The sequence below is a fragment of the Sporobolomyces koalae genome (genome assembly GCF_050403365.1).
Source record: "Sporobolomyces koalae JCM15063 DNA, S_koalae_JCM15063T_v1_ctg5, whole genome shotgun sequence".
NCBI lineage: Eukaryota > Fungi > Basidiomycota > Microbotryomycetes > Sporidiobolales > Sporidiobolaceae > Sporobolomyces > Sporobolomyces koalae.
In genome coordinates, this window is record NW_027481766.1 from 80,911 (window position 1) to 98,162 (window position 17,252).

Consider the following 17,252-nt stretch of genomic DNA (forward strand, 5'->3'; position numbering starts at 1 on the left):
CTCACGCTCGTCGTTGTTTTCACGCCCAAATCACCGAACCCCCCTCTTGCTGCAAAACTTTACCGATTCAAACATACTCCTGGGTTCCGTCGAGATTAAGCAACTCCGCCCTTCGGGCAAAGGGCGACTACTCACAAGTGATGACAAAGAGGATTCTTACAAGAGGAAGGACTGAATATAAGCTATACGAGTCTCTGTCTAGAATGACACAAAAGAAGTCGAAAGAACAGACAAACACCAAGAAACACTTTCCCTTCTAATGGATATCGGGATCGAGAGAAATGTCTGTTTGGCAGTTGGACGAGAGATCCCTCTTTCAGTATCCAGTTCCAGTTTGTTCAATCTCGACTTGTTTCGTTTCAGCATCCTGTTCAGCGTGTGCAACGGCGTCTGGAGCTTCAAGATCCGTGTCTGCTTGACGATGATGATGGTGGTGATGATGAGTTCGCTCTTCCGGATACCTAGGTCGAGTCTTTTCAATATCTTCGAGGAACGAGTCGAAGCACAGCTCGACGGCGTCAACATGCCTGTCCCCACACAGAACCATTCACAACTGTCAGTCTTCTTTGCGGGATGCATTAACGTAGTCGAGTGAAAAACGAACCAGAAGAAATCGCAATGTTCTCCATCGTCCATTTTTTGAACTCGAATCACCTCGACATCGGTCTCTTTCGTTTCGAGTCGATGCAAGAGGGGTTCTGTCAAAACGAGGTAATCTTTGCCGCCACTAAATCGATGACGAGGAACATTTCTCGGATGTCAGATACGATTGTTCCAATTTCGGGAGAAAGTACACAGGAAAAAGAACGTACTGGTGAATCGAGAGAGGGGGGAACCGCTTGTCGAACCATTTCTCTGCATTGGGGTCGAGCACGCAACCTCTTGTCGAGAACCCGTTGTACCCAGTCCACCAAAAGATGGATGCCGAAGACACGGGCGATGGAGTAAAGCGGAACATCTTGGGTTTGCGGCGAAGGAGCTGACGCATCCATCGTAGGTATGTGTCAGCTTCGTGAGACTCTGGTGTCGTACTGCGAGGACATATGAGCTGGCTCACCCAATTGACGTCTGTCCAATTGAAGAGGAACGCAAACATTTGATAACCGAGCAGACCAAACGGTTTCGAAGGCGTCCAGTCGTAGGAGACTCTCATGAGAGGAATGAAGTCGAGAACACCTGAAACAGAACGGTATCAGCACTTGCCTCGTGCTTTGGAGCCAGTATTCGTGACTGACCGAACCACTTCCTCCAAGTTTTCCACTTCATACTCTTGAGGTACGTGAACGGGAAACCGGTTGTGAGGGGTCCAGCGAAGACAGCGGGAGCGAGCGCGATGAAGATACTGAGCTTTTGTCCCAACTCGGGTACCATCCCTTGCGCTATGAAATCGCTTTCAGCATGTTAGCCAAGGTCGGGAATAAGCAATCGAACGACTTGCCCAGAGAACAAAACATGGTCGCGTTTCCTTGCGAATGGCCGATGAATGCAACCTGTTTGATCCAATGCCCCTTTTCGCTTCAGCAGAATACCGGGACGAGAAGTTGCAAAATGCACAAACTTTGTCATAACCCGTATCTCGTCGAACGTGATCTACCATGGCAGGCAGATCGTACAGCGCAAGCTCCTTGATGTTGTAATCTGTTATATCCGCCAGAAGTCAATCCCAGGTCGATCTCACGTTCATGAGAGCTTGACATACCCCAGAAGCGAGGGTCGCTTCGCTTGAGCCAAGCGTGACCCATATCGAACACGCCACGATTGTTGCCGAGATAGACCTGATAATCACTGCGATGCGTTGAAACATTGCGTCAGTCTATCGAATGTACGGGTTCTTGTCCATACCGCAGACTTACCCATGCTCGGCGAGCCAGAAGGCAAGCGAGCGTTCTTCACTCGTGATGCTGGATCATGGAGACGGGTTCAGCGGAACAAGACGCACGAGTACAAACCGCATCGATGGACTTACAATGATCCGCAACTCTGGAACAGCCCGTGCTGAATGAGTACTGGGAACCCTCCACGACCATCCGAATGGATCTTCATCTTCTTCTTGAGGCAGATCACTTTGAACACTTTGAGCAAGTACCCGTCTTTGGTTTCGACTGTTTGCTCGATCACGTCGAAACCACAGTTGCGCGCGTAGTACCGAATGTCTTTGACACATTTCTCCTGTTCGTATTTCGCTCTCGCTTCTTCCGTGTCCCATTCCCGTCGTGCGCGATCGGGTCGAGTCCCCTTCATCCACCTGACGACGAAATTCAACCCTTGACTCGCGAGAGCCCACACGATGATGAGGCACAGGAACGCGGCCGAAGCCGTGTTGGCAAACAGTTGCAGGAAGAAGAGTTTGAAGCGCGATTTGATCGTCGGAGGTGCCAAAGGTCCTGACCGTGCGGTCGAAGGAAAAGTTCCGAACGATCCAAACGCCGAATGAGACAGGGTGAATGCACGCGGTCGAGGGCGAGAAGGGGTCGAGTCGTCTTCGATGAGAGGAACTCGTTGTGACAGGTTGATCGCAGCTGCGAGCGAGGGCGTCGTTTCGACATACTCGGACTCTTCCTGGTCGTATTCGAGGATCGGAGCTGCGTTGACGGACGAAGTCGAAGTTGTCGAGACTGCGGGTGAAGGGAACGGTGAATTGGCGGCAGAGAGAGGCGATGGCCGGGGCAGGGGAATGACGAGTTCATCAGAGGGACCTGGAGCGCGAACAATCGATCAATCAATCAACCTTGTTTTAGGAGGCGTAGAGGGATGGTAAGGGACACTCACCACTCAGGTAATCTCGGATGCCACCGTTGACGAGGTTGAACGATTTGCCCATGCCCGACAATTTCTCGCGGACCGTGTCCCCATCGTACCCTCTGTCGACGCTCTTCTTGACTCGATTAAAGGGGGCTCCTCCCTCGTCGCTGTTCGAGACGGTCGAGCTACCGCTGCTCGACGAGCTGACTTCGATCGTCGGGGTCACGACCGCAGGTTCCGGTACGCTGAGATCCATCGCGACCAAATTCGTGATTCCGTGAGTTGTATAGTCTTGTGAGAACGCTGCGTGGTTGTGGAGAATGCCCCCACGCGGAGAGAGTGAATCGGTCTGTGGTCGAAGGGCCGAAGACAATGCTGCGTTGACCGCCGGGGGTGAGGTTGTCCGGTTTATAAGTTTGCCGTCACCAGACGGTGTGGCAGGTGTAGTCGCAGTCGCAGTGATTGGCGGGCGTTTCTTCTTGGGCGATCCAGACGGCATCTTCACGTGACAATTCCGCGTCGTTCGTTCAGCGTGAATCTGTGCCGATTTGCTAATTTAGCGAGACTTGGAGTTACGGGCGTCGTTGATGTCGAGTAGCGCTGCTAATGCAGACGCGAGCTCGGGCGGAAGATTGCGAGTCGACGATTTGCGATTGATGATGATGATGATGCAGCGTCGCGATGCGCGCAGAAACTGGTTTTGGGTGAACCACAAGTGCGATTTTTCATCGCGTCGAAATTATCGCTCAACTCTCTCTGCGAGATCTAGACACCCTCCACCAACACTCTGCGCACGCTAGATCTCGAAGAATGGAGGCAGAGTTCACGATCCCGCCCCCTGCCGAGGAACCGGCTGGAGCCGAACAGCACATGTCGAACAAGGAGAAACGCAAACTGAAACAGCAACAGAAACAGCAACAGCAACAACAGGAGGAGGAGACTGCCGCTCGGGAGGCTGAACAGGCGAAAGCTGAAGCAGCTGCAGCCGAACTCGAGAAACCCCTCTCGCACAAGGAGAAACGACAGGCCAAGAAACGCAGGTTGGCGGCGGAAGCTGCGGGTGAAGACCCTGATGCCATCACTCCTGCTGCTACTGCATCGGCCTCCAAATCAGGATCGGCAGGACCGACTATGATTGGTGGTACGGCGGTTGGAAACACTCCGGCGAGATCGGCCCACGGAGTTTGGGTCGGAAACATGAACTTTGCAACCCATGCCCGAGAGCTGCTCGCATGGTTCCAAGCACGAGGACTGTCAGAAATCACTCGCATCAACATGCCGAATGGAAAGCGCGCGCACGAGAACAATCGAGGGTACGCTTCTCCATCTAAACCTCCCCGTTTGCCTAGTGTGCTAATGTCACGCTTACCCTTTGCTTTCAGTTTCGCATACCTTGATTTCCCGACTCAGACTGATGTCACGATCGCTGTCGGACTCTCGGAACAAAACTTGGACGGACGAAAATTGCTCATCAAAGCGTCTACCGACTACACTGGACGACCTGCCACCGCACTCGAAACTGCCCTCTCGACCCTCCCTCCGCTCGACCCTTCCGCGCTTGAACCTTCCGAACCTTCCGCTTCGACTTCGGCTGCGTCTGCTCCTGGAACCGGAACTGGCACAGCCGCCCCGCCCCAGACTTTGAACCGTACCGCGCGCAAGATCCTGAACCGACAGAAGAACCCGCCCGGTCCGACTTTGTTCCTCGGCAACTTGGGTTTCGAGACCGTCGTCGACGACATTCGCGACATGTTTGATCGCAACCAGAAGCGCAGTCGCGAGTGGGGACAAAAGACCAAGGAAGAGAAGAAGGAGAAGAAGGCAAGCAGCAAGGGCAAGAAGAAGCGAGAGGAAGGACAGGATGACGACGAAGACGAATCCGAAGACGAGGCAGAGAGTGATTCATCGGATAATGAGGAAGACCAGGATGACAACGACGATGAAGAATCGAGCAAAGAAGATGGTGATGAAGCGGAAGCTACAGAGAAGAAACCGCGACGAGACAAGCAGAAGAAGGAAAAGAACGGTCCGCTGGATCTGTCCAAGGCCGAGACAGCCGGTATCCGCAAGATCCGACTAGGTACTTTCGAAGACTCGGGCAAGTGCAAAGGGTAAGTTTTCACTCGGGCCAGGACGTGATCTGAGACGAGACTGCTGACATCGCATTCCTCTTTGTTGCATAGTTGGGCGTTTGTCGATTTCCATCTACCGGCACAGGCGACACGAGCGCTCCTCAACCTACACAACCACACGCTCAACGGTCGATCGCTGAATGTCGAATTCGCTTCGGCCGAGGCAGTGCGTCGTGGAGGACTCGGTTCGCGCGCCGTCGGTCGAGCGAACGGTGCGGCACGCGCGAAAGCAGGAGACGAAGAGGGAGAGGAGGGAGGCAGACCAGCTCGCGGTGGAGAGAAGCGAAAGGGTCGAGACTGGGACGACTCGGACATGGTCGCCGCTGCCACGGCCGCTGCATCCAACTCGTACTACGATGGTCCTCCTGCAGCTCGTCGGGCCCCTCGTGGCGACGGATTCGGAGGGGACAGGCCAAGAAGGGAAGACCGACCGGGCAAAGGCGGCAAAGGAGGCGAGCGAGCCAAACCTGGAGCTGCACTCGCCATGGCACAACGTGCGAGCGAGGCAATCGTTCAAAGTACCGGTCGGAAAACTACGTTCGAGTAGATGCGCGGAATTCTCCGACCTTTTTTCTTTTTTTTTCGGTGGTCGTGCATTGCAAGCATCATGCGTCTCACGGAGCAATAGTCGAGTCCAGAGTGAACGAAAGCATGATCGCGTTTGTCCGCGGGTTTGTCGAGATTTTTTTTTGGTAAGCGTCGATAATCGCGGATTGAGCGAATGCCTCGGTTACCTCGCAGTTGATGCTTCCATCGCGACTCGCACACAGAGCCGCTCTAGCTACCTTCCGCCCGCTCGCAGCTCGTTCGATCCACTACTCGAAACCGTTCCCGCACACCGCCTTGCAAATGACCGGAATCAAGGACATTGTCGACAAGGTCGTTCACCACGGCTCGAGGTCGACCTCGCCCAACCGTTCGAGTCACACCAAGTCTCCTGAACCTTCGCGCAAGTCGATCGACTCGAAGGATGCCGAGCCTGTCCGCTTGAAGTGAGTCATGTGCTTCAACTCGCTCATCTCGGTTTCCCATTCTCCGCTACTGCTCCCGCACCATGCTCGCTAGGCTAGTACTCGAGATATTGCAACGACCACATGTACTGACTGCGCGGCGTGTACCATGAACAGCGCGAACGGCGAACCCGAGTCGAAGAGCGAACGCAAGAAGCGCGAGAAGGCAGAGGAAAAGGAGCGCATCAAGGCTGAGAAAGCCAAGAAGATTGCCGAGAAGGAGGCTGCCGAGAAGGCTGCCAGGGAAGAGAACGACAAGGTTAGCGACAACTCCCCCTCTTTCCCGGACAGCTGTACGCAACTGACTTCCGGTGTGCATGTAGGACTACTCGCCCGACAGCTACGGAATTCTTCCCCTCAACAACTCTTCGACCCGAACCGGTACGGCATTTACAACGCGCCAAAGAGCCGAAATTGCGCGGAGAACTGCCCAAACTGATATTTCTGACTTTGCACTGCAGGCGCCAAGCGCTGGAAGCTCGACGAGATTACGGCTGCCCACGAGGGCCAGCCCGTACTCCTTCGTGCCCGTCTCCAAACTTCGCGTGCCCAGGGTGCGTACCCACCCTGCTGCTCTCGAACATCTGTAAATGACCTGGATCCGCTGACTCGATCCTCGCTCGGACAGGTGCCAAGATGGTCTTCGTCGTTCTCCGCCAACAAGCGCACACGATTCAGGGTCTCGTTCAGGTCGAGCCTGAACTTGTCTCGAAGAAAATGGTTCGATGGGTCGAGGGAATTAACCCTGAATCGATCGTTCTTGTCGAGGGACACGTTCAAAAGGCTGCCGAGACCATCAAGTCGTGCACGGTTCAAGACGTCGAGCTGAAGATCAAGAAGGTATGTAGTCTATTGCATTCGCTCTGTCTAAGATCACGCTGACGCTCATTGAATCGCTTGCCTTGCAGATCCATGTCATCTCTGGCGCTCCCAACCTGCTTCCCTTCAACATGAACGATGCTCTTCGTCCCATCGACTCTGAGGACGGTGTCAACGTCGCCCTCGACACCCGTCTCGACAACCGTGTCCTCGACCTCCGCGTGAGCTTGTGTGCGCATACAACGTTTCTGGCGACCTACTAATCTTGTGTTCCGGCCGCTGCAGACCATTACCAACCAAGCTATCTTCAAGATCCAATCCGGAGTTGGCAACCTGTTCCGGGAGTACCTCAACGGCCAAGGCTTCGTCGAGATCCACTCTCCCAAGCTTCAAGGTGCTGCCACCGAGTCTGGTGCCTCCGTCTTCCGCGTTTCCTACTTCAAAAGTGAGTACTCTAACTGTTGTATCCGCCTCGGTACAGTTGGCTAACGGCCTACATTACTTGCGCCTCTGCAGCCATCGCCTTCCTCGCCCAATCTCCTCAGCTCGCCAAGCAAATGTGCATCGCCGCTGACATGGAGAAGGTCTACGAGATTGGTCCTGGTAAGTAATCTCTTCGTAATCGATACGGCGTATCGACATCAAGCTCATGATTGCCTGTCACCGCCGGCTAGTCTTCCGTGCCGAGGACTCGAACACTCACCGTCACTTGACCGAGTTCATGGGACTCGATCTCGAGATGGCGTTCGAAGAGCACTACCACGAGGCGATGGAGACCATCGACGGCATGCTCAAGACCATCTTTGCTGGGCTCAAGCAACGCTACGCCGACGAGATCGACATTGTCCGTCGCCAATTCCCCCACGACGAGTTCACGTTCTTGCCCGAGACTCTTGTGCTCAAGCATCGCGATGCTATCAAACTCCTTCAAGAGGCTGGTGTCCAACAAGGAACTCCTCCCGCTCCTATCGGTGACACGGACGACATGAGGTGACTCGCCGCTTTTCGCGCTTGTGCGTTCTTCTATGTACTTCGAGCTGACGTAGTGTCCGTGACGCATCGTGATGCAGCACCTCTTCCGAGAAGGCTCTCGGAAAGATCATCAAGGAAAAGTACAACACCGACTACTACATCATCGACAAATTCCCTCTCGAGATCCGACCTTTCTACACCATGCCCGACCCTGAGAACCCCAAATTGTCCAACTCGTACGACTTCTTCATGCGTGGAGAGGAGATCCTCTCGGGTGCGCAGCGTGTTCACGACGCAGCGTTGCTCGAGTCGAGGATGAAGGAGAGCGGTATCAACCCGGAGGACATGAAGCCTTACGTCGACGCCTTCAGGCTCGGATGCCCGCCACACGCTGTACGTCCCTCTCGCTCTCTTGCATTTGTGATTATCGAGTCTGCAGCTGACTGGTCCTGCTATGTAAACAGGGTGGAGGTATCGGTCTCGAGCGTGTTGTGTGAGTACTGCCCTCGCTCGTACTTCCCCTACAGAGCAGAACTGACATGTTTGACGGAACTGTGACAGCATGCTCTTCCTCAAGCTCGGCAACATTCGTCGCTCGAGTCTCTTCCCCCGTGACCCCAAGCGCACTGCTCCCTAAGCTTCGCAAATCGATACACATACGAAAACATAGTTCTTGCCGTGACTTCCTGCAGCAATTAGATCACACCGCCTCGAGACAGAGGGCAATCCTTTTTTTCACAACTCCCTTTATTTGTAAACAAACCCTCTTTCATCACGCTGCTGCAGGCTCCTACGTCACGTCGATGTATCTCGTTTTGATACTGGACAGTCGGTCGTTGCTACTTGGGGCGAGCGCGGACAGCCTGTAAAGCTTTGCGATTTTGGGAGCCATCTGTTGCACCTCCTCCTGTCCTCTTGGCCCACAGTGTAGATCACTGACTTGGAAGAGCAAAGTTGCAGAGCTCGCATCGCCTAGTAGTGCACAGAAACGCAGCGTCTTGACTTGCATCTCACTGTCCTGAGGTCAATGCGTCGATTGTCCTCCATCGTCAAGCGCCACGCCTCGGTCTCGAGTGGAACGGTAGCAAGCACTCGCCTATATGGTATGAATGACAGGACGAAAGAGCCTACTGGGGCAAAGATAGCTCACCAGGCAAGCAGGCTCGAGCTAGATTCTGGGAGAGCGTTCCAGCAGTGCCGGGCTCCTGTCGTGCTTGAGCGTTTTCAGCTTGTAGACAAGTGTCGACTCCTTTTCGGCGTTGAGCCAAGTTTAAACCGATCAAACCGAATCACGCTGACTTCCGCATGCTGTTTTCCGTATTGTTTCGAAATCGCTTTCGCACTCATGATTCTCCGGCCAAGACCATTTTGGCCACCATCGTCAGAGATACTTCTCGGGGCTTGAAGCGAGTGGTGGCTCTGTGATGGTGACGGTCGTTCTGTCTTTCAAACTCAGCTTGGACAGTCTGTGACTGTATATGCTCTCGTGACTCTCGTCCTCTCGAGGCTCTCCGATCCAGTAAATAGGGTTGACATATTGTGACTCTTTCGACCCAACTATAATCTTTGTGGACGCAGCTTTAAGGACATGCCATCGTGGACCGACATTGTGCTTCCGAGCGAGAGGAGGATGAACAACAAGATTTGTAGCAGGCAATACGTTACCGGTCGGTTCACCTTCTAAGTGCTCGATATCGAGGATTGAGTGACAAATCAGTATCTTCTTAATCAGTAGCTTCTCGCGGTTTGTAGCGGGCATGAAGTCGCACATCGATCCTGCTCTGCGCTGCGCAACTTCGACAAAGGGATCGTCTTGATCCAGGGTTGCTTTCTTTTCGTTCGAATTTGCGGAAATAATGTCGCTCGTTGCTCGGCGCTGCACAACTGGAGGATATGGAACCGGAGCATTGCCTGTTTCTCCGAAGCCTCCCGGGTGATTCGGGTACTGCGTTGGTGGAGGCAAGTTCCGCCTCCGATATAGTTTCGACGGGTCTCCTTGAAGCAGTACCCGAATCACGCCAGGAGGCTCTGAAAAAAAAGGCGATGCTCGAGTTCCACATCCTGAAGTTGTGCAGCGCAGAGCAATGAGCAACATTGTTCCTTCCAAATTTGAACGAGCAGAAAGCGATGGAGACGTTCCCTGTCTTGAGGTTGTCGTCAGGGACGAGATAAGGTGGTACCTGGGTATCTCGCACTGTCTAGGTGAAGGTCCAGAGCTTATATTTGCTTGTGACCTGAGAGGTGCAGCTCGGGTAAGCGCGGACCAAGGTAGCTGATATCCGAGCAGGTAGCAATTCGTGAGAGCATGGGATCGTTCTCGCCTGCAGAGGTCTGGAGAACGTGGGGACTCCTCCAGGAACAGACAGGAGTACCGACAAAGACGTGACTGTTGAATAACCTGAGAAAGATAGAGAGCTAGAGAGCAGAGTGATCTTCTCCGGACGTCCTCTCGCTGCAGGGGCGCGAGCGCGAACAATAGGAACAATAAACAATTGACAGAGGATGCGTTCCGTGAAGGGGGTCGGTGTGTAGGGACCGTGAGCGGCGATCGCGTCCGTCTTGACAGACGCACGTCTTTCAAGAGACTCGGCCTTGAGTACCGCTTGTAGACCTTGCAGCGTATGTACTGTCCCTCGTCATGCGGACGGAGTCTTTAGGCGTGCCTCTGTGAGACGAGGTCGTGCAACGCGGAGTAGCATGGCGAAATGGGCGAAATGACGCGTGCTGCATTCAGTCGACCTGAGAAGCGTGACCCAGACTTGAAAACAAGGTCCGCCAGCGCCAACTACGCGGTGCGACAGCTACGCGGTGCGAGTAAGTCGAGACACCAGGAGCAAGCAGTTCTCTCAGCATCTCTCATCAAGACGCAAGCACCAGAGGAAGTTTTGTAGAAAAGCAGACGCCCCTTCTGGTTGTTCTGAGACGAGTCTGGTCCAAGGACAGAGACAACATCGACAGGAGACAGAGCCAAGAGAGGGAAGCCAACTGCAGTTGGATTGCGAAAAGAGTGTTCCCGTTTTCCAGCTGTTCGATAACTGTCCCTCCGAATGTTTCCAGCTTCCTGCCAACAAAGGCCCGTTCCCTTTGAAACTAGCTTCGTTGCTTCCTTCGGGTGACATCGACTGTTTCTCCTTATTTGATTTCGTTCGGTTGTGGTTGGTAGTAGAGGGTAGATTTACGCCTAAGAACTAAACGACGCGAGTCGTTTACTGCAGTAAAAAAGCGAACAGTCAGTATCAGGTACTCGAGGCAGGTGGAGGATGAGGAGGGGAGACTCACTTTCGAGCGCGCGCGCATCTTTCTTCTTTTACGCTTGAGACGACGGACGCGCTTCTTGCGCCACTTATCACGCATACTGTAGGTCGAGCAAACAAACGGCAGGCGAGAAGCAGAGAGGAGAAGGAGAGACAAAGGTTGGGTCAGCTGATGATCATCGAAAAAACGGTGACAGCGGGGGCGAGCGGGGGCGAGCGAGTCGAGGACGACGGCGGCAGGCGCAAGCTGGGCATAGTCGAAGTCGAACGGGGCAGAAGAGGGAGGAGCACTAACTCGGCAGGTGACTACTGATATGAGTGAAGAAAAGAGAAGAGAGCGTGTCCGCGCCTGCCCTTGAAGGAGCCCGGAATTTTTTTGAGCTACAAGGCCCCCTGTCTCTTCTGCAGAATCTTCTCTCCTCTCTCTTCGTGCTAGGCGCTTCCTCGTCTAGCTAAACAAAGTGAATCAACCGTAGCTTGGTCATGCCAGGACAAAACTTGACTATGTTTGAGAATTTGTGTCTCGTGGAATTTTCTCCTCCAATACGGTCAGTAAATGCGATAAGTTGACTCTTTGCCTTTGCCTATCTCTCCACGCCCTCGACACGCACACACGATGGGACCTCGAGCCAGTGCAGACTTTGCTCGTGTCTTCGAAGCCGAGGTGCGCTCTCGGACGCGTTCCGCCGCGGCGAGTTGCTCCGCCTGCTCACGTCCTGTTCGACAATCCCCCGCTCGTGCCTACAGAAACTCCGCATTCTGCTCATCGGAGCCGGAGGACGCGAGCATGCCCTCGCCTGGAAGCTCACGCAGAGCCCCCGAGTAGACCAGATCTTCGTCGCACCCGGTTAGCCGCCTAGCAGTTCTCTTTCCTCTCAGCGAACTTCGCCAATTCCTGACTCTCTTTCTCTCGATACGCATCCAGGAAACGGTGGAACGCAGTTCGGCGACAAGACCGTCTCGGTCTCGATCTCGTCCGAGGACTTTGATGGCCTCGTTGCGTTCGCGATCCGCTCCAACGTGAGTAGTCCCTCTTCCTCAGTGCCCCACCGACCAGTTCCGATTCATCAAGCTGATCCTTACCGACGCTCGCAGGTCAACTTGGTCATTCCCGGACCTGAGCAACCGCTTGTCGATGGTATTGAAGGCGCTTTCCGTCAAGGTGAAATTGAGCCGTCTCGGAGCATTAGCGGACTCTGATACTGACAGAAGCCCTCGTCCTACTCTCTAGTCGGTATCCCCGTCTTCGGGCCCTCCGTTCGTGCCGCCGCCATGGAAGGATCGAAAACATTCTCGAAAGTCTTCATGTCGCGACACAACATCCCGACCGCTGCCTACCGCAACTTTACCGAATACGATGCCGCCCTCGCCTACCTCGACGCGGTTGACCACCCCGTCGTCATCAAGGCGTCCGGTCTCGCTGCTGGCAAGGGTGTCATTATTCCCACGACCAAGGAAGAGGCAGTTGCTGGACTCAAGGACATCATGGTCTCGAAAGAGTTTGGCCGAGCGGGAGAGGAAGTCGTCATCGAGGAGTGCCTCACCGGTCAAGAGATCAGTATCCTCGCCTTCTCGGACGGATACACTGCGCTCGCCCTTCCCGGCGCGCAAGACCACAAGAGGATTGGCGAGGGTGACACGGGACCCAACACGGGAGGCATGGGCACGTACTCGCCCGCGCCCTGCTCGACCCCTGAAGTCGAGGCCGAGATCATGAAGACGATCGTGCAGCCTACCATTGACGGCATGCGCAAGGACGGTATGTCATTCTCTATTCTTTGCATTCTTGACCTCAACTCATGCTGTTCTTCATGATTGCAGGCATTCCCTTCGTCGGTATGCTCTTCACTGGAGTCATGCTTACCCCGAACGGACCCAAGGTTCTCGAATACAACGTTCGATTCGGAGACCCCGAAACTCAGTCCCTTATGGCCCTTCTCTCGGACAACACTGATCTTGCCGAAATCATGATGGTGCGTTTTGACGACACAACTGTTACAAGGTTTCCAGCTGAACATCTTGTCGAGGACAGGCTTGCGTCGAACGCCGACTTGACTGCGTCAAATTCGAGATCAAGAAGGAGGCGGCCGTGACGGTCGTCCTCGCTGCGAAAGGATACCCCGGCAAATACCCCAAGGGAGATGTCATCACTTTCGACCCTCTGCCCGAGAGTGAGCTTTTAGCGATCTCGGGCCGTTCTCATTGATGTTTCGTTTACTGATCTCTGTTCCCTTTCTCCGCTAGACGTCTTTGTCTTCCACGCCGGAACGACCTCGAACCCTGAAGGTCAAATTTTGACGAACGGTGGCCGAGTCCTTGCTGTCACTGCGACTGCTCCGACTCTCAAGGAGGCTCAAGCCCTCGCGTACAAGGGTGTCGACTGCGTGCACTTTGAAGGCAAGACGTTCCGAAAAGACATTGCCTACCGGTTCGTCTCAATTCTTGACCTCGACCATCTTTCGCTCGGCGATCATCGCACCGACTGACTCTTACCGCGGCTTGCTCAGTGCCTTCCTCGAAGCCGAGGCCAAGAAGCCCGAGGCGATGACCTACGCTTCTGCCGGTGTCTCGATCGATGCCGGAAACGCGCTCGTCGAGAAGATCAAGCCGTTCGTCAAGGCGACGAAGCGAGTTGGAACCGATTCCGTCATTGGTGGATTCGGAGGTCTATTCGATCTCAAGGCTGCCGGATTCAAGGACCCGATCCTCGTCTCAGGTACCGATGGAGTTGGAACAAAGTTGAAGATTGCCCAAAACTATGGCAAGCACGACACGATTGGTACGCCGCGGCGCTATTTTCTCCATCTCTCTCTCGCCAGAGTTCCAAGACCTGATCAGGAACATGGTTGAACGCACAAAGGTATCGATTTGGTTGCCATGTCGGTGAACGACCTCATTGTTCAGGGTGCTGAACCCCTCTTCTTCCTCGACTACTACGCGTGCGGACACCTCGAGGTTCCTACTGCCGCCGACGTCGTCAAGGGTGTCGCTGCTGGATGTCTCGAGTCGGGTTGCGCGCTCGTCGGTGGTGAGACCGCCGAGATGCCTTCGTTGTACCACGGAGGTGAATCCCCTACTTTGCCAATCTCGCTGTCTACGACTTGCCACTGATCGCGAGACTGTGATCCTTGTACAGATGACTACGATGTCGCTGGATTCGCGGTCGGAGCTGTCGAACGGGAACTCGTCCTGCCGCAACCGACGATCGCACCGGGAGACGTTTTGCTCGGTATCGCTTCGTCGGGAGTGCACTCGAACGGATTCTCGCTCGTGCGCAAGATTGTCGACTCGCAAGGGTTCTCCCTCTCGGCCACCGCGCCGTGGAACCCGACGCAAACGATCGGAGAAGAACTCTTGACCCCGACGACGATCTACGTGAAACAACTCTTGCCGGCGATCCGTCAAGGACTCATCAAAGGATTGTCTCACATCACGGGTGGAGGGTTCACTGAGAACATCCCGCGTGTGTTGCCAAAGGGAGTTGGATGTACCGTCGATGCGGGATCGTTCCGATTCCCTCCCATGTTCCGGTGGTTGATGAAGCAGGGCAACGTCGACCCGAACGAAATGGCCCGCACGTTCAACTGCGGTATCGGCATGGTCGTCGTCGTCGCCAAGGACCAGGTCGAAGCGGTGACGGCTTCCCTCAAGGCCAGCGGTACGAGCGAAGTGTTTACGATCGGAGAGACCGTCGCTGGCGAAGGTTGCAAGATGGAGAACCTCGACAAGTGGGTTGAGCAACTATAGAACAGAAAAACCAGCCCGTCCCTATCCTCATAACCGATTCTATTCCTTCCCCCGGGATTTTTGTTTTGTTTCCTCTCGTCTCGTGTTCTTCGCTGTATACCACCTCTCTGCTTGTCTGATCAATCGAAACGCAAAAGATGCGCAAAATGCTCTGGCCCGATTCTCCTGTCTGACCGCGAGAGAAGTGCGCAAACGGAACGAGCGGTTCGAAAAAGTAGTTCAAGTTGTTACAACATCAAGGGAGGAGATACTGCGATATGCGGCCAGTTTCGAAGTACTGCTTTTCACTTCTTCTTCGAGTCGGTGGTGGTAGTTGAGGCTTTCGCTCTCGCGAGACTTGCTGCGAGAGCAGACGCAAAGTCCTTGCCGTCTGCCATCAACCCGTTCGCTGTACAATTTTCAAAAGAGAATCAGCATGTCGAGACAAAGGTTGGGAATGATTCTGACGTGATAGACGTACTCTTGGGAGCTGCCCACCCAGAGCCGGATCCTCCCCAAGCTCCACCGGCGGCTTGTGGAGCCTTGTAAATCTCGGCTTTCGATGGACCAGAGCCCGCGCGATGCACAGCCTCGAGTTCAGCTTGGTAGGCTGTATTCAATCGAGTCAGATTCCGATTACAAGACGAGGAGCGAGAGCGAGATAGGGACGACGAACCAGACCTGAGTGCCGTGACCGCAGCTGCACTGTCGAACGTAGGCCTGGGCGTCCCACTGCGAGACATGGTAGTCGTCTCGGAAGTACGAAATGCGGACGAGAGAGAGAGAGAGAGCCGAGCCGAGAGACATGCGCTGGCGGCGATTCGCTCATCCCTCACTCTCTCCTCCACCTCCTCCTGCAGCCCCATTGCTCGACCATGTTCCGTCTCGCTGCCCGATCATTCGCCGCTCCCCTCGCGCGCCAAGCCGCCGTTGCTCCCCTGCGCTTCCCCGTGCAACAGCGATTCTACGCCGCTTCTTCGCTCTCGCAAGAGTCGATCAAGGCCCGCATCGAGGACGTCCTCAAGTCGTTCGAGAAGGTTGACGCCACCAAGGTATATCTCTCTCCTCTCCTCTTGCCCGTGTAATCCTCTCCGCGAAAGTCGTTCGCGCGATGTTCGACAAAAACGAATGAGACTGATCAAGGTTGTAACCTCTGTGCCCTACTCTCGCGCGCCGAATAGGTGACCCCTGCTGCTGCTTTCACCAACGACCTCGGACTCGACTCGCTCGACGCTGTCGAGGTTGTCATGGCCATCGAGGGTCAGTTCCATCTCTCTCTCTCTCGCGTCGTATCCGTCATCACGCTGACGATCTGCTCCCGCTTCTTTCCCACAGAGGAGTTCGCTATCGAGATCCCGGATGAGGATGCTGACCGCATCACGACTGTTGGAGAGGGTAACGCGACTTTCCCACATCCGGATTCATTGCAGGCTCACTAACACACACTCTCTGTTGCTCTTTGTAATCTAGCTATCGACTACATCTCCAAGTCTCCTGAAGCCCACTGAATCCGACCCTTTCAAGACGTTGTAATATGTCGTAGCACACGTTTCCTATCAAACCCCCCAATGAACAAAATTCTTCAAATGGCCGCACCTTGGGAACCGCGCTACGTCGAAAGAAGCTTTTCGAGAAGAGTCCACGAATGCGTGGCTTTCTGCGACAGCAGAGTCCCTGAGGAGCAATTACATCTTTCTCGTTGAAATCTTTTGAGCCTGAGTTTGCTCGATCGGTCTCGTGGTCGCCTTTCATTCTTTCGGCACACGCTGTACGCTGGTATGCGTCTCGGCAAAACAGATCGCGGTCGGCGAGATGGAGCGCTCCGAGTCTGCAGCGGTATTACGCAAGAACTGAATGGTCCCCTTGATAGCTACGTGGAGATGCAGCTTTTACGGCTCAGGACTGATTCAGCCGATATCTCGTATCAATAAAGCATTGCAGAGCGACTGTATGGCAAAACGGGGGAATGAGCTGTAAACGACGCATGTGAACGTCGACTTGGCCGGAACCACCGAGATCATCCTCCGGGTGTCGGTGACGCCAATACTGCATAGCTGTTTGTGCGAGATAGTCAGGTGCTTGATCGCAGACAAATAGCTGATGAAGGCAATGTCAAGTCGAAATTTTGAACGCTCAAGGTACAGCGCTGACAGCTGGTCATTCAGACCCACATTTATTTACCTTCAAGTGTGACAGCTTAGATGTTCACACGTACCTTTGTCAGCTTGACCTGTGTGTATATCGGCGGGCCAGATATCTGGATAGACCTGACCAAAACGTGGTTGCGAACGGGTGCAGACTAGGAGTTCTAGGCTACACGTCCCGACTCCTCACTAATAAGTATCAACCTCATCAAAAATCTTATCCGTCACCACAGCAGTTTGGATATCAGATGCTCCGGCTTCGAGCGAAAGCTGAGATGGTAGTTTTGCGAGATCGGTCTGAATCCGAGCTCAGAGCGAAACATGGCTCCAGCGAGCAGTGGAGAATCTATGAATGGTAGAAGGAGCACGACGTCAGGGTAGATCCCGCTGAACGACTGATGGTTATCCGAATCAGTTGGACAGGGATCCAGATATTTGACGATTTCAGGATTA

At 54.2% G+C, this 17,252-nt stretch overlaps 6 protein-coding genes across 6 annotated transcripts; 4 read left to right on the top strand and 2 right to left on the bottom strand.

Annotated features, from left to right (window-relative positions):
• Positions 1-316: 316 nt before the first annotated feature.
• Positions 317-3,241, bottom strand: JCM15063_005858 (uncharacterized protein; the record flags this gene model as incomplete). The annotated part of the gene is made up of 11 exons (XM_076676614.1): positions 317-527; positions 605-727; positions 813-979; positions 1,058-1,176; positions 1,236-1,379; positions 1,439-1,490; positions 1,559-1,638; positions 1,700-1,785; positions 1,854-1,901; positions 1,967-2,696; positions 2,770-3,241. The coding sequence occupies 11 exons, from the start codon at positions 3,239-3,241 to the stop codon at positions 317-319; spliced, it is 2,232 nt and encodes a 743-aa protein (XP_076536073.1).
• A 311-nt stretch (positions 3,242-3,552) lies between these two features.
• On the top strand, positions 3,553-5,421 carry JCM15063_005859 (uncharacterized protein; the record flags this gene model as incomplete). The annotated part of the gene is made up of 3 exons (XM_076676615.1): positions 3,553-4,055; positions 4,125-4,853; positions 4,926-5,421. 3 exons carry the CDS (start codon positions 3,553-3,555, stop codon positions 5,419-5,421), a joined length of 1,728 nt encoding a protein of 575 aa, XP_076536074.1.
• Positions 5,422-5,618: 197 nt separating this feature from the next.
• Positions 5,619-8,312, top strand: DPS1 (aspartate--tRNA ligase DPS1; the record flags this gene model as incomplete). Its single annotated transcript, XM_076676616.1, has 12 exons — positions 5,619-5,866; positions 6,002-6,143; positions 6,208-6,265; positions 6,346-6,438; positions 6,513-6,724; positions 6,793-6,924; positions 6,989-7,148; positions 7,220-7,306; positions 7,378-7,693; positions 7,774-8,068; positions 8,140-8,168; positions 8,237-8,312. The coding sequence occupies 12 exons, from the start codon at positions 5,619-5,621 to the stop codon at positions 8,310-8,312; spliced, it is 1,848 nt and encodes a 615-aa protein (XP_076536075.1).
• A 3,233-nt stretch (positions 8,313-11,545) lies between these two features.
• ADE57 (bifunctional aminoimidazole ribotide synthase/glycinamide ribotide synthase) lies at positions 11,546-14,676 on the top strand (the record flags this gene model as incomplete). The annotated part of the gene is made up of 11 exons (XM_076676617.1): positions 11,546-11,593; positions 11,677-11,776; positions 11,855-11,949; positions 12,025-12,091; positions 12,161-12,688; positions 12,751-12,902; positions 12,962-13,100; positions 13,174-13,357; positions 13,437-13,708; positions 13,790-13,993; positions 14,066-14,676. 11 exons carry the CDS (start codon positions 11,546-11,548, stop codon positions 14,674-14,676), a joined length of 2,400 nt encoding a protein of 799 aa, XP_076536076.1.
• A 284-nt stretch (positions 14,677-14,960) lies between these two features.
• On the bottom strand, positions 14,961-15,398 carry JCM15063_005862 (uncharacterized protein; the record flags this gene model as incomplete). The annotated part of the gene is made up of 3 exons (XM_076676618.1): positions 14,961-15,064; positions 15,137-15,265; positions 15,332-15,398. 3 exons carry the CDS (start codon positions 15,396-15,398, stop codon positions 14,961-14,963), a joined length of 300 nt encoding a protein of 99 aa, XP_076536077.1.
• A 132-nt stretch (positions 15,399-15,530) lies between these two features.
• ACP1 (acyl carrier protein) lies at positions 15,531-16,163 on the top strand (the record flags this gene model as incomplete). Its single annotated transcript, XM_076676619.1, has 4 exons — positions 15,531-15,707; positions 15,837-15,915; positions 15,991-16,050; positions 16,126-16,163. 4 exons carry the CDS (start codon positions 15,531-15,533, stop codon positions 16,161-16,163), a joined length of 354 nt encoding a protein of 117 aa, XP_076536078.1.
• Positions 16,164-17,252: the final 1,089 nt, after the last annotated feature.